At 50.0% G+C, this 26,648-nt stretch overlaps 1 protein-coding gene across 1 annotated transcript in view; it reads left to right on the top strand.

Moving 5' to 3' along the window:
* Positions 1–473: 473 nt before the first annotated feature.
* Positions 474–26,648, top strand: part of KCNIP3 (potassium voltage-gated channel interacting protein 3) — a 30,032-nt gene continuing 3,857 nt past the window's right edge. Inside the window, exons 1-5 of the mRNA XM_065927462.1 lie at positions 474–1,021; positions 17,166–17,290; positions 17,750–17,819; positions 18,084–18,154; positions 26,153–26,260. Coding sequence (XP_065783534.1) covers positions 919–1,021; positions 17,166–17,290; positions 17,750–17,819; positions 18,084–18,154; positions 26,153–26,260 — 477 coding nt within the window. The 5' untranslated portion in view covers positions 474–918. The remainder of the gene's footprint in view (positions 1,022–17,165; positions 17,291–17,749; positions 17,820–18,083; positions 18,155–26,152; positions 26,261–26,648) is intronic.

Genomic DNA, 26,648 nt, shown 5'->3' with positions numbered 1-26,648 from the left:
GAAGCCAGACCAGGGCCAAGTTCAATCTCCGGCCGTGGACTGATGGTTGTGGGAAATACCCTGGGGCGAGAGGGCTTCCCGGCTCCTCCGAAGGCCAGCTGTGTCCTGGCCCGCCGGGCGAAGAGCGGCGGTGGCCAGGCTCCGCGCCCCTCCATCGGGAGAGTGGAGCCCCGACTCCCCCCGGGAGTGGCGCTGCGGCTCCCTTCCGGCCCCGGCCTCCTCCCCTGCCACACGGCCCCACCCTGCACGAGCGATTCTGTAAAACCGCGGACCGCTCGGCCACGCGGGGGCTGGCTGGGTAGCGCTGGCTCTGCGCCAGGCACCGTCTGCGGGCTGGCCCGTGCGGGGCGGGGCCACCTCCCTCCGCCCCTTCCCGGTCTGGCGCGCGCGGTGTGTGGGGGGGTGGGAGGGGGAGCCTGCAGGGGACTCCTCCCCTGGTGGTCGCCGCGCCTAGGCCAATGAGCGCGCGGGGATCCGCGATGGAGGCTGGGGCGACCGGGAGCGCTGGGGACCCCCGCCGCCGCCGCCGCGCCCCCGTGCCCCGGAGCCCTTGGGGCTGGAGAGGGGCCGAAAGAGGCGCGGCGCCCGCTCTGGGCATGGAGGCGCCTCTGGCCAGAGCGGGCCACGCGAGCTGCGCTCCGCGCCGCCGCCGCGCCTCGAAGTTTGCCGGCTGACTCGGAAAGTTGCGCTCCGGCTCTGTCGCCGCTCAGCATCCGACCTCCGGGCCGGCCCCAGCTCGCCGCCGCCGCCGCCGCCCTCCGCTGGGCCCCGGCCCCGCCGACGCCCGCAGCCCCGCCTGCCGGGGGCATGTGAGCCGCGGTCTCCCCTAGAGGCCGGGCGGGCTGCACCGGCCCCCGTGCCTCCGGAGGCAGCGTGAGGGCGAGGGGCACGCCCCGGCCCCAGGCAGCAGGGGCCGCCATGGGCATCCAGGGCATGGAGCTGTGCGCCATGGCCGTGGTGGTACTGCTGTTCATCGCTGTCCTCAAGCAGTTCGGCATCCTGGAGCCCATGTCCATGGAAGGTAACGCGTGGCCACCCGCCCCTTGGCGGCCCTGCGCCGGGGGCCGGCGGTCAGAGGGGAGAGAGCAGCACTCGCGCTCCGGGGTGCGGGTGCCCAGGTCCACCCGGCGAGGGGCGGCCCTCGGGGACGCTGTGCTCTGCGGCCCTGCCCGCCTCGGCCACCGCCCCCTCCTGGCTCCGGAGGGCTGGTCTGGATCTAAGGGCGCATAGAGGGCTCAGACTCTGAAAAGCCCCAGAGGGGATGCAGCCGCGGTGTAAGCGAGATCCCGGGAGAAGCCTTGAGCTGGCATCCCCGGCTGTCCTAGGCCCGCCGGTCCGAGCCGGCCCCGGTGAGCTTGGCGCCCGGCGGTGGGAGGTGGCAGAGGGTGAAGAGAGCAGGGACGACCCTCAGCCCAGGGCGTGTAACTGCAGCAGCGAGTAACACAAAACCTCTGCCTCGTGATGAGGCCGGCCCTTCACCGGTAGCCCACATCCAGTCCCCTTTCCCTAGGCAAGACTCAGGAATGGGTAACCGACCCTCAGGCGCCCCTGTTTTTGTCCCAATAAATATTAACCGAGGAGACAGACAAGCTCTTAAATCAGACCCTGGCGGTGTCCCTGGGACCCCTGACAGGTAGGTACCCTTAAGAGTCGCCTCCAGCCCCAGTAGCTCCCACCCACCTCTGGGCAGGTCAGGAGAGGAAGCCGCTCCAGGGCGCATCCCCTGTGAAGGGGGACCTTGACCCAGCAGGGCTGTAACTTGTCCTCTATGTGCTGTTCCTCTGGGCTGCGGGGAAGGGGCTGGCCGGTCTTCTTTCCGTCACCTGCGCGCCCCTGCGGTCCTCAGGGGAGGATGGGCGTCCTGCCTGCCTCAGCACTCCACTGACCTTGCCAGACTCCAGCTCCTGGGACTGAAACCCGGAGGCTCAGGGAGGGGAGGAGCGCGAAACTGCCCTTGCCTCTGGACGTCCAGCACACCCTCTGGCCTAGGGACGTGCCCCCACCCCCTGCAAAGGGCTGCCGAGGGCAGGAAGCGGCCCAGGGCCAGGAAGCAAGGCCTGGCTCGATTCAGAGCCCAAGTCTGACTTGTTACCTGAAGTCCGTGGCCATGAGCCCTTCAGAAGGCATTGAGCTGCTTCACACCTTTTCAAGGTGAGTTCAGGCGACCCTGAGAGAAGGGACTTGCTGAAGGTGGTTCTCGGAGGTGCCGTCTTGAACTTTACATCGTAGCTGGGAGAGTCAGGTTTCCCTGGTGGCTCAGATGGTAAAGAATCTGCCTGCAATGCAGGAGACCCGGGTTTGATCACTGGGCCAGGAAGATCCCCTGGAGAAGGGCATGGCAGCCCACTCCAGTATTCTTGCCTGGAGCATCCCATGGACAGAGGAACCTAGCGGGCTACAATCCGTGGAGTCAGAAACAGTTGGAGCTACTGAGCGACTTTCACTGGGAAGATAATTGCCCAAACTGGGCCTGCACTAGGCTGGATGGATACTGGCCCTGGCAGGAAGAGTCTGTGACAGGCACCTCCATGGGGAGTGCAGGTAGGGGTAGGGGGCATCTCACCCAGCGGCGCCCTCAGAGCCCATGCACTCTGCATGCACTAGCACCCCCATCCCCTGCCTCGCCCCACCTGGAGTCCACAGTAGGCAGGGGGGTGTTTGGTACTCAGGAATCTGAGGCTCCTACATTACTCTTCCTCCACTTCCTGGGCCCTCCTGGGACCACCATGGCCTGGGAGCACCAGCCAGCCTCACTCTGCTTTTTATTGACACTATAAAGTCTTCTTAAGGGAACCTCGCATGCTTGTGGTTCTGGGAGCTTGCAGTTTACCTTTGCGATTTCTAGGCAGGGATTTGTTCACAAGGTGAGCCAGACGTGTCAGAGCACAGGTGGTTTATTTGGCTTGCGGCGGAGCCCACTTCTGGCTCTCATCAGTTTGTCTCTTTTGGTACATCTGTCCACTCACGCCCTTTGACTTCTGCGGTCTCGATGCGGTGGGAGGCGCACGGAGCCTCAGAGTCAGCCAGAGATCCCTGAGCTCGGACCTCCTATCACCCGCACATACCGGCTGTAAAGCCCCTTAACCTGTTTGAGCCTTGGCCTGACTATCTATAAAGGGGGGCCAATAATAATGCCTGCCCGAAGGGCTGCAACGGGCTTTGAACTAGTTAAGTGAAGGTGTTAATACCTTCAGGAGCATTCTTGGTGTGTAATAAATGCACAAACTTTGTGAACCATGGCTATCACCAATAATTAGAGGATGATTACTCTTAATAGCAGAATTGAGTCATGGTTGAAAGCATTCTCTCACTCAGATCAGCCACCTCTTCCTACGTCAGAAGGGAGTTCTGAGTACCAGATGGTCCATGTTGATGGCAATGATGCCGGCTAAGTGCCTGGCAGGGCCCATTGGCCAGGCAGTGCCTAAGGGACTGTCATGGGCTGTGAGAAGCCCAGGCCGTTGGGCCCCAGCCTGGGTGTGAGCTGGCACTGCGAGAAGAGGGCGCCCCTCCAAGAATACGTGCACTTAATTGGATGTTGTGTCTTGTCCTCTTTGAGCCTCTGTAGTTCTCATCTGTAAGAGACCAGAGTTATGGTGCCCCTGGGGATTGTTAGGAACTAATGGATTTGAGTTCTGGGGACACAGGCTTCTAGAAGTAGATGCAGAAGTCGAAAGACCTTCCTGTCTGTCCAGCCAGTCTCTGTGTCTAGGCGACTCCATTGACGGGGAGTTCCAACCTGGCTTGACCACTAGCTCACTGGGTGACTTTGCTGCGTCAAGCCTTCTCGAGGCTCGGTCTCCCGGATTCCCAGGTTGCTCGGTGGTAAAGAAACTGCCTGCAGTGCAGGAGGCGTGGGTTTGATCCTTGGGTCGGGAAGATCCCCTGAAGAAGGAAATGGTGACGCACTCCAGTGTTCTTGCCTGGGAAATCCCATGGACAGAGGAGCCTGGCAAGCTACAGTCCATGGGGTTGCAGAGTCCGACATGGCTTAGCAACTAAACAGCAACAAGAAAATGAGGATACTAATAGAATATTTCCCCCTGTACACCTCACTGCCGTCTGTGGGGTCACACAGAGTCGGACACGACTGAAGTGACTTAGCAGCAGCAGCAGCAGCAGCGTACCCCCAGGGGTGTGGTGAGCTGAAGCACCTTGAAAAAGTTACCGACCGGACACAAATCTAAGCGATCTCATGAGTGTGGACACCCTGGTGAAAAGTGAGCCTGGACTGGTAAGCTTGGTGCTCATTGGTAAGGCTGGCTTGGCCCAGACACCGGACTTTGTCGTCCACATCTGTGGCCCGAGGCTTGACTTGAGCTGCTGCCTGTCTTATCTCAGTCCCTTTTTTCCAAGTTCTAACTAGTAGCTCTCAATTGAGAGCAGTTTTGCTCCTCAGTGGACGTTTGGTGGTGTCTGGAGGCGTTCTGGATTGCCACAACTGATGGGGAGGGTACCAGGGGCATCAAGTGGGTAGAGACCAGGGATGCCACTAAACATCACGCAAGGCCCAGGCAGCCCCTCACCACAAAGAATGCTCAGGCCCAGGGACTTCCCTGGCGGTCCAGTGGCTAAGACGCCGTGCTCCCAGTGCAGGGGGTGTGGGTTCAATCCCTGGTCAGGGAGCTGAGATCCCACATAGCACAAAGTGTGGCTGCAAAGTAAAAAAAAAAAAAAATTGTAAAAGAATGCTCAGACCCAAATGTCAGTGGTAAAGTTGAGAAACCTTGTTTTAGAAGGAGCACTGGCCAGGAGCTTGAGCTGCCTTTCAGCTCTGACGTGGCCCCTGACATGCTGACATAACTTGGGAAAATCACTATTCCTGCCTGAGCTCCACTTCCTTGTCTGAAGTGGGAACCTCATCTGTCAGTGGGGAATGGGATTAGAAGCACCCTCTCCCCCTGGGAACTCCCCCTGACCCTTCCGGACCCCTGCCCCGGGGTTGTATTAGATGACACTGTCCTGGAATTTTCTGTATCCCTGTCCCCACTTACGGTGACCCCTCCAAAGGCTGCAAGCGCTTCTGTCCATACACTTGTGGCCCTGGGGTGTGCCCAGCACTGCATGCAGCAGGTGTGGAGTCTAGATAAATCGTATGCCATGTTCAGCCATACTTAAGGGGCACCCACTGTATACCAGGCCTGGAGCACCAGAAATGCCGGGTCTTGGCCCTCCCTGTAGGGTGGCCCTGGGAGACACCCTTGGAGGGGAGGTCCCTCTGGTTGGGGTGGAGGCAGAGCTGGCAGCTTGTGGGGGCCTGCATAAGATAGGTGAGGAGAAGAGTGGGAGGGGAAGGATGGGGAGTGCCCAGGTGGAGACAGCCTCCTCCGGAGTTTGGTCTGCTTGTGGGCAGAGCCAGTGCCCCCACGGCTGGTTCCGATGTGTTCCAAGTGTTGGGCTGGTCATGCCCATTCACTGCAGGAAGGCGCTGCAGCGCCAAGGGCAGGCTGACCAACCTCTGGGTTCTAGAGGGATTGGAACCAGCAAGTGTGGATAGAGCAGCTTGGAGCTTTGCTGCAAAGGGGAGTGAAGCCGGATACTGGCTGGCAGCGAAGCGTTGTAGTGCAGAGCCTTGCAGGGGTGCCAGGGCAGCCAGGTGGGGGGGTCATGCACGGGGCTGCCCGTCGCCCAGTACCTTGTCCTTAGCTCAAAGGACTGAAGACTCGGAGCCACCCTTCCCTCACCCCTGCAGGCGGGGCTGTGTTGAGTGGGGTCATGGGACAGGGACTAAGGCTTTTACTCAACGGGAAGAAAGCCTGGTTTGTAACCTGTCAGACCATGGTACGACTTTGCGTGTGTGCTGTGTCGCTTCAGTTGTGTCTGACTCTTTGCAATCCTGTGGACTGTAGCCTGCCAGGCTCCTGTGTCAATAGGATTCTCCAGGCAAGAAACTAGAGTGGGTTGCCATGCCCTCCTCTAGGAGATCTTCCTGACCCAGGGATGGAACCCACATCTCTTACATCTTCTGCATTGTCAGCCAGGTTCTTTGCCACTTTGCGCAAACAACCATGGAATATTCAACCATAAAACAATTTTCTTTTAAAGCCTTATGCTTTCATGCCTTTGACAAAATGCTTGTTTGATAAGGAGGTGAAATCTGTATTGCTGATCCCCTGGTTATCACGAATACTTGATGGAGAGGGGATGATCCCAGAGTAGCCCTTGGAGAGGGAGGGTGAGGGCTGAGCAAGGAAGACTGTAGAGGCAAGTTAGCTTCATGGTTTTGCTGAACAAGGCTACTCATCGTGGGGAGGAAAGCCGTGTGGGTGGTTGTTTAGGTCCAGGACCGCCTTGCCCCGTCCACTTGGTAGCCAGGGTCAGTGGCTCCTTCTTGACACCTCTCGCCAGTCTCTCCTCTCTATGTCACTTTGTTTGACCCCCGAGGCCAGAGAGGCCATTCTGGAATGGAGATCAGACAAGCCCTTCCCTCTCCTTGGCTCTTAGGTGGTTCTCATCCTCACATACCTCTTGGTATACCCTGGACCTGCTCCCCGGGGTGCCCTTTGACCCTGTTGTCATTGTACATGATTCTTGGAATATCGCTTCTCTCTGATTCCTCACCCATCCCCTGCCCAACAGGTGTAAGCAACAGGGAATGTTGCTTCAAGAGATAGGCCCAGCCTGGAGACATTAAAACTGACACCCAAGGGACTTCCCTTGTGGTCCAGTGGCTGACACTTCTTGCTTCCCAATGCAGGGGGCCCAGGTTTGACCCCTGGTCGGGGAGCTAGATCCATGTGTCACAACTAGAGCATCCCACATGGCTGCAGCTAAGACCTGGTGCAGCCAAATTTTTTAAAAAGTTGACATCCCAGTCAGCAATTCATGGACCCACCCAAGAAAACATAGCTGTGAGGGATCCGACCCAGCGTATGTTACAGGGCACCTCCCACACTGCGTGGGGCCCTGTTCCAGACTGGGTGAGCTGTGAGCAGACAGGAGGGCCAATTGGCTTGTTCTCCTTGAGCTGCCATAACATAGACTGTAGCCCGCCAGGCTCCTCTGTCCAGGGGATTCTCCAGGCATGAGTACTAGAGTGGGTTGCCATGTCCTCCTCCAGGGGATCTTCCTGCCCCACGGATCAGTTCCAGGTCTCTTGCATTGCAGGTGGATTCTTTACCATCTGAGCCACCAGGGAAGCCTAATAGAATATCTGACCAGGGACCTTAAACAACAGAAATGTATTTTCCCACAATGCTGGAGGCTAGAAGTCCCCAGTCAAGGTGCCAGCAGAGTTGGTTTCTGGTGAGGCCTCTCTTCTCCGCACATAGACAGTCACCTTCTTGCTGTGTCCTCATGTGACTTTTCCTCCCCCTCCTTTTGGAAAGGAAATCACTCTTCATCCTCTTATAAGGTCACCAAATCCTTTTGGATTAAGACCCCACCTTTATTAAGATTTCATTTAACCTTCAGTTCAGTTCAGTCGCTCAGTCGTGTCCGACGCTTTGCAACCCCATGAACCGCAGCACGCCAGGCCTCCCTGTCCATCACCAACTCCCGGAGTTTACTCAAACTCATGTCCATTGAGTTGGTGATGCCATCCAACCATCTCATCCTCTGTAGTCCCCTTCTCCTCCTGCCCTCAACCTTTCGCAGCATCAGGGTCTTTTCCAATGAGTCAGCTCTTCACATCAGGTGGCCAAAGTATTGGAGTTTCAGCTTCAGCATCAGTCCTCCCAGTGAACACCCAGGACTGATCTCCTTCAGGATGGACTGGCTGGATCTCCTTGCAGTCCAAGGGACTCTCAAGAGTCTTCTCCAACACCACAGTTCAAAAGCATTAATTCTTCGGCACTCACCTTTCCTCACAGTCCAACTCTCACATCCATACATGACCACTGGAAAAACCATAGCCTTGACCAGACGGACCTTTGTTGACAAAATAATGTCTCTGCTTTTTAATATGCTGTCTAGGTTGGTCATAGTGTTCCTTCCAAAGTGTAAGCGTCTTTTAATTTCATGGCTGCAATCACCATCTGCAGTGATTTTGGAGCCCCAAAAAATAAAGTCAGCCACTGTTTTCACTGTTTTCCCGTCTATTTGCCATGAAGTGATGGGACCGGATGCCATGACCTTAGTTTTCTGAATGTTGAGCTTTAAGTCAACTTTTTCACTTTCCTGTTTCACTTTCATCAAGAGGCTTTTTAGTTCTTCTTCACTTTCTGCCATAAGGGTGGTGTCATCTGCATATCTGAGGTTATTGATATTTCTTCTGGCAATCTTGATTCCAGCTTGTGCTTCCTCCAGCCCAGCATTTCTCATGATGTACTCTGCATATAAGTTAAATAAGCAGGGTGACAATATACAGCCTTGACATACTCCTTTTCCTATTTGGAACCAGTCTGTTGGTCCATGTCCAGTTCTAACTGTTGCTTCCTGACCTGCATACAGGTTTCTCAAGAGGCAGGTCAGGTGGTCTGGTATTCCCATCTCTTGAAGAATTTTCCACAGTTTATTGTGATCCACACAGTCAAAGGCTTTGGCATAGTCATAAAGCAGAAATGGATGGTTTTTTTTGAACTCTCTTGCTTTTTCAATGATCCAGGGGATGTTGGCAATTTAATCTCTGGTTCCTGTGCCTTTTCTAAAACCAGTCTGAACATTTGGAAGTTTACGGTTCACATATTGCTAAAGCCTGGCTTGGAGGATTTTGAGCATTACTTTACTAGCGTGTGAGATGAGTGCAATTGTGCGGTAGTTTGAACATTCTTTGGCATCGCATTTCTTTGGGATTGGAATGAAAACTGACCTTTTCCAGTCCTGTGGCCACTGCTGAGTTTTCCAAATTTGCTGACATATTGAGTGCAACACTTTCACAGCATCATCTTTTAGGATTGAAATAGCTCAACTGGAATTCCATCACCTCCACTAGCTTTGTTCATAGTGATGCTTCCTAAGGCCCACTTGACTTCACATTCCAGGATGTCTGGCTCTAGGTGAGTATGAGTGATCACACCATCGTGATTATCTGGGTCGTGAAGATCTTATTTGGACAGTTCTTCTGTGTATTCTTGCCACTTCTTCTTAATATCTTCTGCTTCTGTTAGGTCCATATGATTTCTGTCCTTTATTGAGCCCATCTTTGCATGAAATGTTCCCTTGGTATCTCTACTTCTTGAAGAGATCTCTAGTCTTTCCCATTCTATTGTTTTCCTCTATTTCTTTGCATTGATTGCTGAGGAAGGCTTTCTTATCTCTCCTTGCTATTCTTTGGAACTCTGCATTCAAATGGGTATATCTTTCCTTTTCTCCTTTGCTTTTCGCTTCTCTTCTTTTCACAGCTATTTGTAAGGCCTCCTCAGACAGTCATTTTGCTTTTTTGTGTTTTTTGGTTTTTTTTTTTTTTTTTTTTTTTTTTAACATTTAAGCTTAAGTACCTCCTAAAGACCTTGTCACACTGGGGATTAGGGCTCCAATATATGAGTTGTAGGTGGAGGGGGAAGTGATTCCCTGGCGGCTCACGGATAAAGAATCTACCTGCCCATGCAGGAGATGCCGGTTCCATCCCTGGTCAGGGGAAGGTCCCACCTCCCTAGGAGCAACTGAGTCCATGCACCACAACTATTGAGCCTGTGCTTCAAAGCCCAGGAACTGCACCTAGTGAACCCGTGTGCCTTGACTGCTGTAGCCCACACACCCCGACTAGAGAGTAGCCCCCCCTTGCCCCAACTTCATTGCTGCTGAGGGGAACAGTATTGAAGACCCAGCACAGCCACAAATTAATGTTATTTTTTTAAAAATTGGGCTTCCACAATGGCTTAGCAGTAAAGAATCTGCCTGCCAGTGCAGGGAACATGGGAGACTGGGATTTGATCCCTGGGTTGGGAAGATCCCCTGAAGCAGAAATGGCAACCCACAGTGTTATTGCCTGTAAAATCTAATGGACAACGGAGCCTGGAGGGCTGCAGTCCATGGGGTTGCAAAGAGTCAGACAGGCATGCATGCAATAATATTGCAATTAAAACAAAACCAAAACATATGAATTGTGGAAAGAGACAAAATTCTGTCCATCACACCAGTAAACAGAGAAATATGTATGTGCCAGGAAGTCATGGCCAAATGAAGAAAGTAAAACAGATGAGGGAAGATAGGAATGGTGGCGTGCATGACACCCTGGAGGAGGTAACAGTCAAGCAGAGGAAAGCAGGAAGTGTGGATTCCAAGGGAGAGCATTCAAGCCAGAGAGGACGGCAACGGAATGGGCCTGGTGGGTTTGAGCAGGGGCAGCATGGCTGAATCCAGAGAGCGGTGAAGGGAGGGACCCAGGAGATGAGGTCAGAGCTGGGGGGCAGGGAGCACAGTTATTGGCCATTTATGGACTTCTGTGTTTATACTCAGAGCCTGGGGGAGGCTGTTGCACAGAGGGGGCCTGAGGATATGTTTTCAGCAGCTTCCTCCAGCCCTATTTGGAAAATAGACCAGCAGGATGCAGGGCAGAAGCAGGAAGACAAGGCAGGAGAGATGGTTGCCGGGAAGGGCCAGGGGAGGTGGGAAGGGGGCTCAGAGGCGGGTGCAGGTTGAGGGGAGTGCTGGCAGGGTTTGCAGGGGGCTGAGGGCTGGGAGGAAGGTCTGTGCCCAGGCTTTTGGTGAGAGCATCCACAGGGTGGAGTTGCCACCAACTGAGCCGGGGAAGGCTGTGGGTGGAGTGGGTTTGCAGGGGGAGATTAGGAGCTCAGTTTGGGTTTGGTCCATCTACGGACCTCCTGGGTTTCCACTTGCAGGTGGTAAGCAGGCAGGTGAGTCCGGAGCTCGGGAAGAAGTTAGCCCACATCTCCAGACTGAGGCTTGACTCTGTAAGGAACTTGCTGATTTTGCAGGTTCATTGGGTGTAACTTTTTTTTTCTCATCATTCTCAGATGCATTTTTCATACTCATGATTTTAAACACCGATGTGCATGTTTATTAGCTTTTTCTGTTTCCTTATCTGTCAATTTCCTGTGTATATCCTTTAACTATTTCTCCTGGGGTTGCTGTGCTTATTTTCAAAGTCACCAATGGTTCATCCAGACCAAAGGTGTTTTCTCTCTCTCCCCTCTCTTGCTCTGGGGACTCTAATTACTTTTAAATATTTTAGTTAACCTGTACTAAATGCATTATGGGGTTCCCCGATGACTTGATGGGTAAAGAATCCATCTGCAGTGCAGGAGACCCAGGAGACTTGGGTTCAATCCCTTGGTCAGGAATACCCGCCAGAGGAGGGCGCGGCAACCCCCTCCAGTATTCTTGCCTGCAGAATCCCATGGACAGAGGAACCTGGCGGGCTACAGTCCATGGGGTCACAAAGACTCAAGCAAAACTGAGTGACCAAGAACGTTAACCTAACACATTAAATGCATATGTGAGGATGGATATATATATTCGATATGTGAGTCACCAAGAATAATATAATGATCACTAGTGAACCCATTCTTCCCCTAGAACTGGAGCATCACCAGCCTGCCTCTCTGAGTCCCTCTCTTCTCCCACCTGTAGAAGTTGCTACCAGCATTTGTCATTCCTAGTTTTTTTGTTCTTATTCATAATGTTATCTCTTATGTCTCCCTGTGAATATATTGTTTGGTTATTCTTGAATTTTTTCTTTTTATTTTTCTTTGACTGCACTGCATGGCATGTGGGATCTTAGTTCCCCAACCAGGGATCAAACCCATGCCCTTTGCAGTGGAAACATGGAGTCCTAACTACTGGACCACAAGGGAATTCCCCTTGGCTTTGAATCTTATACAAAAAAAAAAAAAAAAATGCAATCATGGTCTCCTAGGACTGTTTTTTCAGCTACACTGCTTCTAAGACTTACCCACATTGGTCTGTGTTATAGGTCATTCATTTTTCACTGCAGTGTAACATTTCCTCCCGTGGGGGCACAATCTATTTATCTGCTCTGTTTCCATGGACATTTGCTTGATTCAGGCTATCATTACTGTGGAGTCCTCTAGGGACCCCCGGGCAATGATTTTCTCTGACATGTATACCCCAGGGAGGATTACCGTGCCCTGAGATTAGTTGTGTGTGCTCAGCCATGTCCGACTCTTTGCGACCCCATGAACTGTAGCCTGCCAGGTTCATCTGTCCAGGGGAGTCTCCAGGCAAAAATACTGGAGTGGGTCGCCTTTTCTAAGGTATGCAGATATGAAAATGCAAGTGGTTTTCCACAGTGGTTGTACCAATTTACACAGTCACCAGCATGTTTAAAAAATGACCATTGATCTATTCCTCTCCTGTGACTCTTCTTATTTCATTATTATTGTTTCTTGTCAATCAGAAGGTGTGGTCTCCTCATCGTAATTTTCATTTCCTGTTCGTTGAGGAGGTTGTGCCGTCTTTCATGTCCTTATTCATTTCTCTGGTTTCCTTTCCCGATGTTTATCAGTTCTAGACATTCTTCTTTCATCGGCTGTAAATATTGCCTGCTGTCTCCTCCCATTGTGTCAAGCATTCCTCACTGGTCATGGTGCCCTCTGTTGAACAGAAGTCCTTTGATGTGATGGAGTTCATCAATTTTTGTCCTTTCTGGTTTGAAGTTTTAAGAAATCTTCCCCCACCTTTAGGCTGGCAAGATACTGTTTTACATTTTATTTTTATTTATTTATTTATTTGTTTTTGGCTGCACTGGGTCTTTCTTGCTGGAAGTGGGCTCCTCTAGTTGCAGCAAGCAAGGGCTACTCTCTTGTTGGAACTTGCAGGCTCTAGAGCTTTGGCTCAGTAGCTATGGCATGCAGGCTGAGTTGCTCCTTGGCATGTGGTATGTGGGATCTTCCCAGACCAGGGATCAAACGCATGTCCCCTGCACTGGCAGGCAGATTCTTAACCACTAGATCACCAGGAAAGCCCTACATTTTATTTTAACTCTAGAGCTCACTTTTCACGTTTTATCTTTAGTTAATCTGGAGCTCGCTTTTGCACATGGTATTTATTTTCTTTATATGATGAGTCAGTTTTCCTAACGCCGTCTACTATACTGAACAACTGGCCTTTCCCCAAAGCTTCTGGGAAGGGCCCGCTATACCTCAGCCTCTTTTTGAGCTCTCTGGTTTGTTTGCTAGTGGGTCTGTCTGTTCTTGTACCAAGCACACAATTTTTATTACAGTGATTATAAATGTTTTAGTATATAATAGGGAAAACTCTCTCTTTACTCTTCCTTTCTAAATTCTTATGGATTTTTAAATTCTTTATTATACATTTCAGAGTAAATTTATCAAAGTCCTCAAAAATTCAACTGGATTTTTTATTGAGATGGTGTTGAATTTATAATTTTTCACAGGAGAAATAGCATCTTTATAATGTTATTATAATCATATCTAAGATGGAATGTCTTATTTATTCAGATTAGCTTTCTTTATAGAGGTTCTTTGAGTTTTGGTTAATACTTCAATACTTTTTTTATTTCTATTATGAATGTTATTTTTATTGTATTTTCTAGGTGGTTATTACTGGTGTAGAAAATTGCTATTGATTTTCATAAATTAATCTCACATCTGACAACCTACACTGAACTCTCATGTATATTGATTCTTTTGTTCCCTGTAGGGACCATGTCGTCTATAAATAGTGTTAATTTTATCTTATACTTCCCAACTCTTACACTGTTTGGAGTTTTTCTGTTTGTTTTTTTCCTTTTTCAAAATTTCCTTAGAGTATTGGCTAGACATCAGTTAGTGGTAACTGTGGCCAACTTTGGCTTGTCCCAAATCTTAAAGAAAATGTGTGTGAGCCTTTGCCATTAAACCTAGTATTTTCTGTAAAGAAATATTTGTTTTACAAATATAAGCCACATCAAGTTTATAAAGTTCCTAGTTTGCTAAGAGTTTTTGCTTGTTTATTTTAATTATAAATAGATGTGGATGTTTATCAAATGCTTTTTCTGTATTAGGATTTTCATATGATTTTCTCTCCTTACACTCTTACAGATAAAACCTTGTTGATCCTGGTGTACTTTTTTTTTTTAATTTCAGTTGGATTAATTTACCTAATGTGGTTTAAGATTTTGCATCTATGTTCAAAAGTGAAATGGGCACATAATTTTCTTTTTGTTCATTTGTTTTTCCAGCTGTATTAAGCCATAATTAACACCTAACATTGTGTAAGCTTATGTAAAGATCGCCCACAATAAAGTTAGCTGATGCACCCATCACCTCGCATAATTACCATTTTTATTTTGTGGTGGTAGTGGTGAGAACATTGGAGAACTACTCCCCAGTGGTTAAGAATCCAGCTTGCAATGCAGGGGACACAGGTTTGATCCCTGGTTGGGGAACTAAGATCCCACATGCCTTTCGGAACAGCTAAGTCTATGCATTGCAACTACTGAAGCCGAGGAGCTCTGGAGCCCACACTGAAACTAAGACACAAAGCAGCCAATAGTTACTTAATTACTTAATTTAAAAAGTAATTTTAAAAGATCTATCCCTTAGCAACTTTCAAGGGTACAGTACAGTATTGCTAACTATAGTCACGTACTGTAGCTTAGATTCCCCAGAATTTGTTCGTCTTGCACTCGGAAGCTGGTACCCTTTGACCAACATCTCTCCACCCCTGCCCTCTGCTTCCTGGCAACCGCCAGCCTACGCTCAGTTTCCTTGAGTGCGGCTTTTTTAGGTTCCACATATAACTGAGATCATGCAGCATTCGTGGTTTAGACTTCTTCGCTTAGCGTGATATCCTCAAAGTCCACCCGTGTGGTCACTGTGCTTTTCGTTCTCAGCTGTCCTTGCCTGCCTGAGGAGTCTAGATGACTGTGCTGGTCACTGGACTAGCAATACGGAGCTTACTGGCGATCTAAGAAAAGCAGTTTGCTTGCAGTGGCGGGGCACAGACCCCGCAGAAGTAAGATCAAGGGAGACTAAGAGGAGAGGAGGTGAGGATGGGAGTTAAAGGAGAGAAGAACGCAACGGCTCGAGAGGAAAGTAGGGCCAGTGGAGCTTTGGTTCCCGTATTTTCAGTGAAAGAACCCGCCTGCCAGTGCAGGAGACGTGAGTCACGGGTTCAATCCCTGGGTTGGGAAGATCGCCTGGAGGAGGGCAAGGCAACCACTCCAGCATTCTTGTCTGGAGAATCCCACGGACAGAGGAGCCTGGCGGGCTATAGTCTCACGACTGAAGCAACTTAGCACATGATTCTTACTGGTGTGCAGTGGTGTTTCATCGTGGCTTTAATTTGTATTTCTTTAATTGAATATGGTGTTAAACATCTTTCTCATGCTTATTTGCCATCTGTGTATCCTCTATGGTGAAGTGTTTGATAGGTTTTTTTTTTTTAATCCATTTATTGATATTAATTTGAGTTGTACTTTTTCTTACTGATAAATTTTGAGAGTTCTTTATATATTCTGAACATCCTTTGTTAGAAGTTTGATTTGCAGATCTGTAGTTTCCCTTTCTATTTATCAACGTCTCTTACAGAGCAAAACTTTTCTTATTAAGAAGTACAGTTTTTCAATGTTTTCTTTTATAAGTGCCTATTGGTGCCATGTCTAAGAACTCTTTGCTAAATCCAAGCCATAAAGACTTTCTCCTATTTTTTTTCTAAAAGTTTTATAGTTTTACATCTGACTTTTTAAAATGTATGCTCCATTTTGAGTTAATTTTTGTATAAGAAATAAGATTTAGGTCAAAGTTCATTTTTTTTTGAGTACATGGATGTCCAATTTTTCTAGCACCATTTGTTGAAAAAAATTAAACTTTTTCCATTGATTGCTTTTGCACATTTCTGAAAAGTCATCTCAGTCATATTTATGTGAATGTGTTTCTGGGTTCCCCGTTTTGCTTCACTGATCTGTATGTCTGTCTTTTCTCCAACACCACACTTTCTTCATTATTATAGCTGTATAATGTTTTGAAACCGGGTAGACTGATTTCTACCACTTTTTTTCTTTTATCTAATCTATTTATTTTGCCTTTCCACATAAGTTTTAGAATCACTGTGTCTATATCAACAACAAAAAATTGTCCTGGGATTTTTACTGGAATTATGTTCAATCTGTAAATCATTTTGAAGATAACTGACATCTTTATAATGCTGAGAACACAGTGTGTCTCATTACTTATTTAAATCTTCTGTGATTTCTTTTATCGGCATTTTGTAGTTTTCAATATACAGATTATGTGCATGTTTTGTTAGATTGTTTTACCTATTTATTTTTGCATTTTATGTTATCATTTTATTGTTTATTATTATCATTTAATATTTTATATTTCATTATTTATATTTTTAATATTTTGATCTATTTTCCCTACTTCACTTATGGGATGGGTGATTATAATTAATATAACAAGTTTTTAGAATTTTGGTTACAATGGTATATTGTTGATCAGTAGAAATGTAACTGATTTTTTTTAATGTGGACCATTTTTTGAAATTATATATTTATTTATTTTTGGCTACACTGGGTCTTTGTTGCTGCATACAGGTTTTCTATAGAACTGTGATTGATTTTTGTATTGACTTGGTATCCTGTAACCTTGCTAAGCTCATTTATTAGAGGATTTTTTGGTATGTTCTTTGAAACTGTCTGCATGGATAATTATGTCATCTGTAAATAGGGATAGTTTGGGTTTCTTCTTTCTCATCCATGTCCACGTGACCCTGCTGTCGATTTTGATGTGTTGTGATTAAATAAAAGATCTGGTCCGTACCCTACAGACAGAGAACTTGAAATGTGACTTTCTACTCAAATGTGAACTAAGCCCGTACACGAAATGTAGCCAAGCAGCAGTGTGATGAGCAAGAGGGTGCCCTTCGCATCCCTGGGGGAAGTCAGGGAGCGCTGCATGGAGGAGGTGGTCCAGGAGTCGGGTCTTAAAGGTCGAGGTGCCCTGTAACTCGTCTCTGTCTTTTTCCTTTCCACCTCCCCTTGTTTAGTGCCTTTCCAGTACAAGACTCACTCCCACCTCCCACCCCATCCCACCACATGGCTGAGAGGGTGAGCCCAGCAGGGAGGGCCCATTTTGTATGAGGAGCAGGGCAGCAGAGAGACCAGGAGGCACAACTGAGTGTGCTGTAAGCTGCAGCCCGGTGGATTTGTGCAGTGCACAGCCTGGGCAGCCGTACGTGGTAGTCACACAAGGAGAGTCTCCCCACCCCTACTTCCACCCGGAGCCTGGCACCCACACTGGGGGGAGATGGGAGCAGGGCCACATGTTCCACCCTCCTGGGTCTGTGTCCCCCTCCAGATAGCAGCGACAGTGAGCTGGAGCTGTCCGCAGTGCGCCACCAGCCAGAGGGGCTTGACCAGTTGCAGGCACAGACCAAGTTCACCAAGAAGGAGCTGCAGAGCCTCTACAGGGGCTTCAAGAACGTGAGTGCCCCACATCCCCCACCTCCAGGGCTGGCCCTGACCCCCCGGCTCTCCTGTTCCTGGCTCCAGGGTGCTGGCAGACCTTCTGGAAATTCCCCATGGCACAGTGCATACCTCAGCGTCTTTATGGGGCTCATGTTTTGCGGGACAGCTGTCTGGGGGGAGGGCCAGGGCCCAGAATCACTGTTCTGAAGGCACTACCTTTATGAGTGTCTCAGTACTGGTGCAATGGAGGAACATGGGGACAGACCAACTTAGCGTGAGGGGTCCTGCCACCCCCTCCCGCCTACCCCTCCCATGATGCCCACTCCACTGGGCTTTCCCCTGCCTGGGGCTGGGGAGCCCAGCAGTGCCTTGCATAGCAGGCATCGGCCAGAGGGAAGAGAGAGGCCGGGCCCCGGAGTCGGGGGGCAGGGCAGGGTGGCTGGGGTCACTGAGAGGAGTCCGTTCCTACTGCAGGAGTGCCCCACAGGCCTGGTGGACGAAGACACGTTCAAACTCATTTACTCACAGTTCTTCCCTCAGGGAGGTGAGTCCAAGGCCCACGGTTCCTCCCGAAGTCCCTGCTTCCCTGTGGCTGCCCCACAGAGTGTGGGCTTCCCTTTTATAGGGAGGGGACCCTCAGCCCCCCCACAATCTCCCCACCATTCCTTGCCTGGTGCTGCCTCCATCCAGTAGGAAGCGGGCACTCCAGCCCAGGACACAGTGGGAATGCCCAGTGGAGCAGCCTGGGGTTGGGACATGGGCGGCCGGGCGGCCTGGACACTCCCAGCCTCGCGCTTGGTCTCCCTAGATGCCACCACCTACGCACACTTCCTCTTCAACGCCTTCGACGCCGATGGGAACGGGGCCATCCGCTTTGAGGTAGGTCCCTGTCAACCCCTCCCGCATCCCCGGCTCCTGCATCTCCCAGACGTGGTACCACCCCTTCGGGGCCGTCCAGAGGCTCAGACGTGACCCTGGTGTCAGCGGCCCGGTGGGTCACCCAGGGAACACATGGACTCTGTGTGGCTGGCCCTGGGCCTGATTGAAGTCGGGGTAATTCGAGTTTGCTGTCTGGCCATCCTATTCTCAGCCTTTCCTTCTAGCCCTGCCAAGCCACGGTGCACTGAGGTGGTAGTGACCCAATGGAAATTTGCATTTGAAAAGGAAGCAAGGTTTAACTAGAGGTCTGCGCCCAGAATTTACCCCTTTGCCCCCAAACAGGCAGAGCATCCCTGCCTGAACAGGCTTGGGGGTCATGCCAGCCACAATGTGAGGCACTCGTGCTCCCCACCACTGGTAAAGCAGCCCCCTTTCCCCAGGAGGGCTCTGCCTGGGCTCTGAGCAGGCAGCACGTGGGCCCCACCGACACCCGGCCACACAGCATCAGTTGAGAGAGGCCCCAACCGCGGAGCCCAGGCCCCTAAAAATAGCTGCAGGCAAAAAGCTGAAACCTCTTTGGAGAGGAAAACCTTGCTGAGAGCCGGGCTTAATCAATAACCACCCAGCTCGGCTTCCAAGGCCAAGGGCAGCTGACCGGAAAGTGAGAGAGAAAGCCCCTGGACCGGCTGGGGTAATAGCCCTAGATTCCGCTCAGTTCCCTTTATGCTCACATCCAGCCTGGCTCACTGACATCGGGCTGGGCGGGGCGGCCCAAGGGCATCGCCAGCTCTGTGACCACAGGGGCCCCACCCTCCCTGGACCACACTTGTAATGTGCCTGTGAACTCACAGTGTTTTCAGCTTTTCTGTTTTCAGTTCTGCCTGCACATGGTAAAATGCAGTCGGTCCAAAGGAGTCAACAGGGAAACCTCACTGTCCTCCCTGGCCCCAGCCCAGCCTCCACCGTGACCAGGTTCTTGCGTGTCCTGGGAGAGGCACCTGAGGCTCCTGGGAGTGAAGTGCCAGAAGCAGTTGTGTGGTCCGCCCAACCAGGGCTCTGATGAGGGCTTCTCTTGTTCAGGGGTCCGATGACCAGACCGCGTAGCAAGGCCCTGGCATGGTACCGGGTGTCAGGACGGTCTCTGTCAAGCTCCTGTGGCCGCTGCTCTCACCGTGGTCCCTTTGAAGCGGTCGATGGTGGGTCTTGTTGGGGGCACTGCAGTCGCTGAGTTGGGGGTGCTGGTGCTGATCCCCTTCTGCTCGGCACCTTCTCAGAAGGTTGTGCATCTCTGGCATGAAATTAATCCTCATGTTCCTTCCAGGGAAGTTTGTTTACTGTGACGACCTTCTTCCTTGTTCACCTTCAGGATCTTGATATCAGAGCTCTGCTCTAGGAAGCCTTTTTGGGGTGTACCTCTCAGGGACCTTCAACTGGGCAGGGCCTATTCCTGGGTGCACCACAGTGGGGACCCCTGTGGTCAGGAAGGATCTGGAGGGGATGGGGTGAGGGGACACTCAGCCCACCTCGCTGCTTCAGACCAAACGTCTCAACACGCCCATGAAATCGAAAGTCAGGGGCCTTCCTTGGTGGTCCAGTGGTTAAGCATCCACCTTCCAATGCAGGAGACGTGGGTTCGATCCCTGGTCAGGAAACTCAGATCTCACATGCTGTGGGGCAACTAGGACCCAATGCAGCCAAAAATGAAAATAAATACATGAATTTTTTTTTAGTTTTTTTATTTTTTTAATATTTTAAAACAAAACAAAGAACCCAGAAAGTCAGATCTGCTTATCAATATTTACAACAATTCAAATCCTTTTTGTATATTCTTGAGATAAGACACATGTTAAGTAGAGTTTATTGATATGGTAGCCATGACAAACCTAGACAGCATCTTAAAAAGCAGAGACAAAAAAAGCAGAGACATCACTTTATGGATAAAGGTCTGTATAGTCAAAGCTATGGTTTTTCCTGGTAGTCCTGTGCGGAAGTGAGAGTTGAACCATAAAAAAGGCTGAGCACTGAAGAATTGATGCTTTTGAACTGTGGTGCTGGAGAAGACTCTTGGGAGTCCCTTGGACTGCAAGGAGATCAAACCAGTCCATCCTAAAGGAAATCAACCCCGAGTGTTCATTGGAAGGACTGATGCTGAAGCTGAAGCTCCAATCCTTTGGCCACCTGGTGCAAAGAGCTGACTCTCTGATGCTGAGAAAAATTGAGGGCAAGACAAGGGTGAGACAGAGGATGAGATGGTTGGATGGCATCACCGACTCAATGGACATGAGTTTGAGCAATATCCAGGCGGTAGTGAAGGACAGGGAAGCATGGCATCCTGCAGTTCGTGGGGTCGAAAAGAGTCGAACCTGACGTAGAGACGACGACGACCGCAAAGTTGACGTGAACAGCCTTCTCTTGCACTGGGAAAATGAACTGATGTTTGAAATGGTGTTAAAATATTTTTTAATTAAAAGAACACTCTGGAAAGTACTAAATACCTGTAACTTACAAACACCCACTTTTGACGTAGTAAGTACGCCTTAATCTCATGTGCGCTTCATGGGATTATATAGACTTTGTGGCCGTGCTGGGTCTTCACTGCTGCACAGACTGTTCTCTCGTTGTGGCGAGCAGGGGATACTCTGTAACTGCACTCCACAGGCTTCTCATTGCAGAGGCTTCACTTGTTTCAGAGCAGGGCCCTAGGCTCCTGGGCTTCAGTAGTGGTTGCAGATGGGCTCGGTAGTTGTGGTTCCTGGGCTCTAGAGCACAGGCTCGGCAGTTGTGTGCATGGGCTTAGCTGCTCCTGGGCCTGTGGGGTCTTCCTGGCAGGGGTTGAACCCACGTCTCCCGCACTGGCAGGTGGATTCTTTACCACTGAGCTACCAAAGAAGCCCAGATTTCTTATCCTTTGTTAAAATATGTACACTCAGTGGACAAGTAATACCAAAATATGTATATGTTATTTAAATATATATATCTACATCTCAAAAAAGTGAAAGAAAGATAACACCATTTCTCCTTTCCTGTATCTTCATTTTCTTCACTTATACACACACAAGACCTTCAGGCTCCAGTAGACTTATAGGGCGTGCTTTGGAAAAACAGCAGTTAACCACCTGCAGACACACCTTTGTTTTAGCTGCCTGTCACTGTCTCCTTGTTGCCTAATAGTATCCTTTTATTGCTGCTTCTCAGCTGCCCAGTTTAGATGCTATCCCTTGGCTCTGCACAAGTGAGGAGTTGGATCTCCCACACACACACCCCTTGCCCATCCCCTGGCTTTCCAGAACTATGCAATTCAGATTGGATAAGCACTCTTGGTTTTCTCCTGATGTGAATTTGTTCCCCAGCTGAGCCTGTCAGTGAACTGTGATTACGTTTCCCTTGCCTGCATAGATTTTTCTTTTGCCTACAGTTAACAGTCATCTGGCTGGTGTCTGGCATCACCGACTCGATGGATGTGAGTTTGAGCAAGCTCTGGGAATTGGTGATGGACAGGGAAGCCTGGTGTCCTTGGGGTCGCAAAGATTCGGACACGATTGAGTGACTGAACTGAACTGTGACCTTACCAGTAATTCACCCTTGACTCTTTTGCAGTCATCTCAATGAACATCTGCCTAGCCTCTGACCAGCTCCGTCATCGTGGTGCTGATGGTCCTCTGTGGACCTCTTCCCCTCTCTCCTGGGTTGGGTCTCCTGGTTCTGAACTCCTTCGTCTTCTTCCGTGCTTTTCTTTGCAAAAGCTCGGGAGCCACTGTGCTCATTTGCTTCGGTCGCGTCTGAAGCACAGCTGTGACCCCGTGGACACACACAGCTGTGACCCATCAGGCTCCTCTGTCCGTGGGATTTCCCAGGCCAGAATACTGGAGTGAGCTGCCATCCCCTCCTCCAGGAGATTTTCCTGATCAAACCCTCCTCTCCTGGATTGCAGGCAGATTCTTTACCGCTGAGCCACCAGAGAAGCTCCTTTCAAAAGCATATCTTTCAGGAATTTCCTACAGAAGACTACACGGGAGGTCATTTCTGAGCCTTTAGACACCTGCAAGTACCTTTGTTCTGTCCTTCCTCTTTTTGTTTGTTAAATTTATTTATTTGGCCCTTTGGGTCTCAGTTGTGGGCACTTGGGATCTTCCACTGTGGCACATGGGCTTAGTTCCTCTGCAGCATATAGGATCCTAGTTACCTGACCATGGATCGAATCTGTGTCCCCAGCATTGCAGGGCGGAGACTTAACCTCTGGACCACCAGAGGAGTCATTCCATTCTCACTCTTGTTTGACCTGTTGTATGGAACCGGAGCTCTGGTAGATGCTGTTTCCTATGATGCCTGACCCTGTGGACAGGACCTGATTTTGTGATTGCTGTAGTTGCGGTTTGGCTTTGTTTTTCTCTCTGGAAGCTCACAAGATCCTGTCATTGCACCCATTTTCTGAGATGGCTTGTGATAGTCCAGCCACACCTCGGGCTGTTTGCCTTCATTGTTAGGTCCTTGGCAGGACCTGGACAATCACAGCCTTCCCCTTTATCCCCTCTTGGACACACCCCCTCCATTTCCTCAGCCTCTTCCAGGAACTTCTGCTGGTCGAGTTTCAGTCCCTCTGGAGTGGACTGCTCATTATCCGCTTTTCTCTTCTCTTTTCCAGTTTGGCCTTTTCAGGCTGCTTTATGGAAGATTCCACATGCTTTTCAAACCCTTCTTCTGAGTCTGTCATTTTGTTTTCTCATTTTTAATTCCCAAGAGCTCTTTCTTGTTCCCAGTGCTGACTTTAAAAAAATGTACAACCTGAGTTGTTGTTAAGTCGCCAAGTCATATCTGACTCTTGGCAACCCCATGGACTGTAGCCCGCCAGGCTCCTCTGTCCATGGAATTCGCTAGGCAAGAATACTGGAGTGGGTTGCCCTTTCCTTCACCTGGGTATCTTCCCAACCCAGGGCTCGAACACACATCTCCTGTATTGGCAGGCACTGAGTCATGGGCTTCTCATAAAAAAAAAAACAAAAAACTACAACCTGAGAGTTGTGAGTTAAGTTTCATTTGGGAACAAAAATGAGGACTGTAGCCAGGGAAGCAGCATTTCAGATAACCCTGAAATACTGCTCCAAGGAGGTAGGAGATGATGTTGTTTAGTCACCCAGTATCTGACTCTTTGTGACCCCATGGACTGCAGCACGCCAGGCCTCCCTGTCCCTCACCATCTCCCGGAATTTGCCCAAGTTCATGTTCATTGCATCAGTGATGCTCTCCAGCCATCTCATCCTCTGACACCTCTTCTCATCCTGCCCTCGATCTTTTCCAGCATCAGGGACTTTTCCAAAAAGTTGTCTGTTCACATCAGATGACTAAAACACTGGAGTTTCAGCTTCAGCATCAGTCCTTCCAGTGAACATTCAGGGTTAATCTCCGTTAAGATTGATGGTTTGATGTTCCTTGCTGTTTAAGGGACTTTGAGGAGTCTTCTCCAGCACCACAGTTCAAAAGCATTGATTCTTTGGCGTTCTGCTTTCTTTACGGTCCAGCTCTCACAACTGTACATGGCCACTGGGATGACCATAGCCTTGACTATACTGACCTTTATCGGCAGAGTCATGTCTCTGCTTTTCAACACACTATGTTTGTCATCATTTTCCTGCCAGGAAGCAATCGTCTTCTGATTTCATGGCTGCAGTCACCGTCCATGGTGATTTTGGAGCCCAAGAAGAGGAAATCTGTCACTACTTCCACCCTTTCCCCCTCTATTTGCCATGCAGTAATTGGGCTGGATGCCATGATCCTAATTTTTTAAAAATTATTCAGTCTTAAGCTGGCTCTTTTACTGTCCCGCTTCACCCTCATCAAGAGGCTCTTTAGTTTCTCTTCGCTTTCTGCCATTAGAGTGGTATAATCTGCATATCTGAATTGTTGAGGTTTCTGATGTAGGTCAGTATATATGTGATTTTGGTGAAGGGGGAGTACATGCAATCAAGCACATATTTTTTTGCAGAAGGTTTCTGATAGTCATGGGCTTCCTTGGTGGCTCAGATGGTAAAGAATCTGCCTGCAATGCAGGAGACCCAGGTTCTATCCCTGGCTTGGAAATATCCCTGGAGAAGGGAATGGCTACCCACTCCAGTATTCTTGCCTGGGAAATCCCGTGGACAGAGGAGCCTGGCAGACTACAGTTCTTGGGGCTGCAAAGAATCGGACACAACTGAGTTAACTAGCACTTTCACTTTCTGCTAGTCACAAGGAGCAGTCACCATGAGAGGATTTTAGTGCTTTTCTAGACATAAGGAGATACAAGAGTCAGACTCATAAAATTGGCTCCTGAAAATACACCTAACTGTCTGAAGACCTGTCCTGCCAGTTTTTCCCAGAGCACAGAGCACCTTATTTCTGCTCTCCACCCTGAACTCCTTTCAGGGGGTGTTGAAAGTCAGCAGCTGCAGCAGCACATGACTTAATCTTTGTAAAGATGGGTGGCAAGTGCCAGTTTGTAGTTGACATCAAGTGTTCCTTTTTAATAGCATCCTATTCTTATTGTTGTTATTTGGTCGCTAAGTCATGTCCAACTCTTTTGAGACCCCATGGATTGTAGCCCACCAGGCCTCTCTACTGGAGGGGGTTGCCGTTTCCTCCTACAGGGGGTCTTCCTGACACAGGGATTAAACCCACATCTCCTGGGTTGCAGGCAGATTCTTTACCACTGAGCCACCAGGGAAGCCAGATTATTGTAGGGAAGCCAGATTATTGTAGGGATGCCAGATTTCTAATCTCTGAATCTAATAGTTTCTGTGAAAAAAAAAAAAATTTTTTGGTCCTGGAATAATTTTTATTTCTTCAAAACTGCTTCTCTCAGTTTTCCTTAGTTTTTGTTTCTCATGATACAGGCTTCCTGTGATCCAGAAAATCTAAAAGTTGAATGAGGGACTTCCCTGTTGGTCCAGTGGTTAGGGCTTGATACTTTCACTGCTAGCGCCCAGGTTTGACCCCTGGTTGGGGAAACTAAGATCCCACAAGGATGTGGTGCAGCCAAAAATAAGCATTAAACTCTGAGCGGGGCCCTTGGAGCAGGCCCTGTCCCTTCAGTCTGCTGTCCCCGACTTCCCACCTGCAAGACAGCCCCTCTCAGCTCCCCTTCTTTTGGAGTAGCCTGGGAGACCCTGTGGGGCAGGAAGGGCTTTATCTTCGAACCTTCTGGAAGTGACAGGAAAGAACTGCTTTCCGTCAAGTGTTCTAACAAAACAGTTGAAGTTTTCACACAAACCCATCTGAACGTTGGCATCTTGCCACATTAGTGATAACCTGCCGCATCTCAGACGTGGCCGTGCACGGGTACAGCAGGACCCCAGAGCCGTTGGTTCAGTCTTTCGGGTGTGGTTCTTCAAGCACCCTGGCGTGCAGACACTCGATACAGTGGACAGAGCGCCCTCTTCACGAAAGGAGCACCCGCAGGCCTCCTCTGTCAGTGGCAATGCACTAAATGGGTCTCACACACCAGACGCTTAGGAATTCCCTGGTGCCCAGTGGTTAGACCTCCACGCTTTCAGTGCCGAGGGCCTGAGTTTGATACCTGGTCAGGGAACTAAGATCTCAAAGCTTCACAAAAAAAAACACCCAAAAGTCATACATTTGAATGTCTTTTATTTTGAGACGAACAGCACCAGCCACCATGCCATCCCCACCACACTCACACACTCACACACACACACACATACACACACACTCACACACGCACACACACACTCACATGCACACACTCACACACATTCACACACACATTCTCACACGCACACACATACACTCACACACACGCACACACATACTCACACTTGCACACACACTCGCGCGCACACACACACTCACACACACACGCGCACACACACACACACTCACACTGTACCCACCTGATGGGCACCACCCCCCCGGTCTGTGACGGAGGCGCCTCACCTACACAGACGAGCACTTCAGTGGGAGCCACACGGCAGACTGGAAATAGAACCCGCCACCCTTTCTCCACAGGACTTCGTGGTTGGTCTCTCCATCCTGCTGCGAGGAACAGTCCATGAGAAACTCAAGTGGGCCTTTAACCTCTACGACATTAACAAGGATGGCTACATCACCAAAGAGGTACGGGACTGTCTGAGGAGCTGAGGGTAGCCTGTCTGCCCGCTCCACACCCCTGACCTCTTTCCTCATCTCTCTCACTGCCCTCATTTCCCGTTTCCTCTCCCTGTCCAAGGACAGAGCACCCAGCCCGCCCTCGGAGGGGACAGCGGCCTGGAGCTCTCCTCCTCTCCCAGGCTCTCGGGCCTGGATACCTGGGTGTGCGGAGTGTGGCGCTTGTGTGCCCCTCACCACACATCCCATCCCCTTCAACAAGGTCCCCAGTCGCTGTTTCTTACGGCGAGGGCGTGTGGGAGACCCGCGTGGAGAAGCTGGAGGCAGGGGTCGGGCAGCTGGCCTTGGTTCCCAGCTATCAAGGGAGGGCAGTGTGGTCCCTTAAGGAAGGGTGTCA

The sequence above is a fragment of the Muntiacus reevesi genome, chromosome 3 (assembly GCF_963930625.1).
Source record: "Muntiacus reevesi chromosome 3, mMunRee1.1, whole genome shotgun sequence".
Classification (NCBI taxonomy): Eukaryota; Metazoa; Chordata; class Mammalia; order Artiodactyla; family Cervidae; genus Muntiacus; species Muntiacus reevesi.
This window is presented reverse-complemented; position numbering and strand designations above follow the sequence as displayed.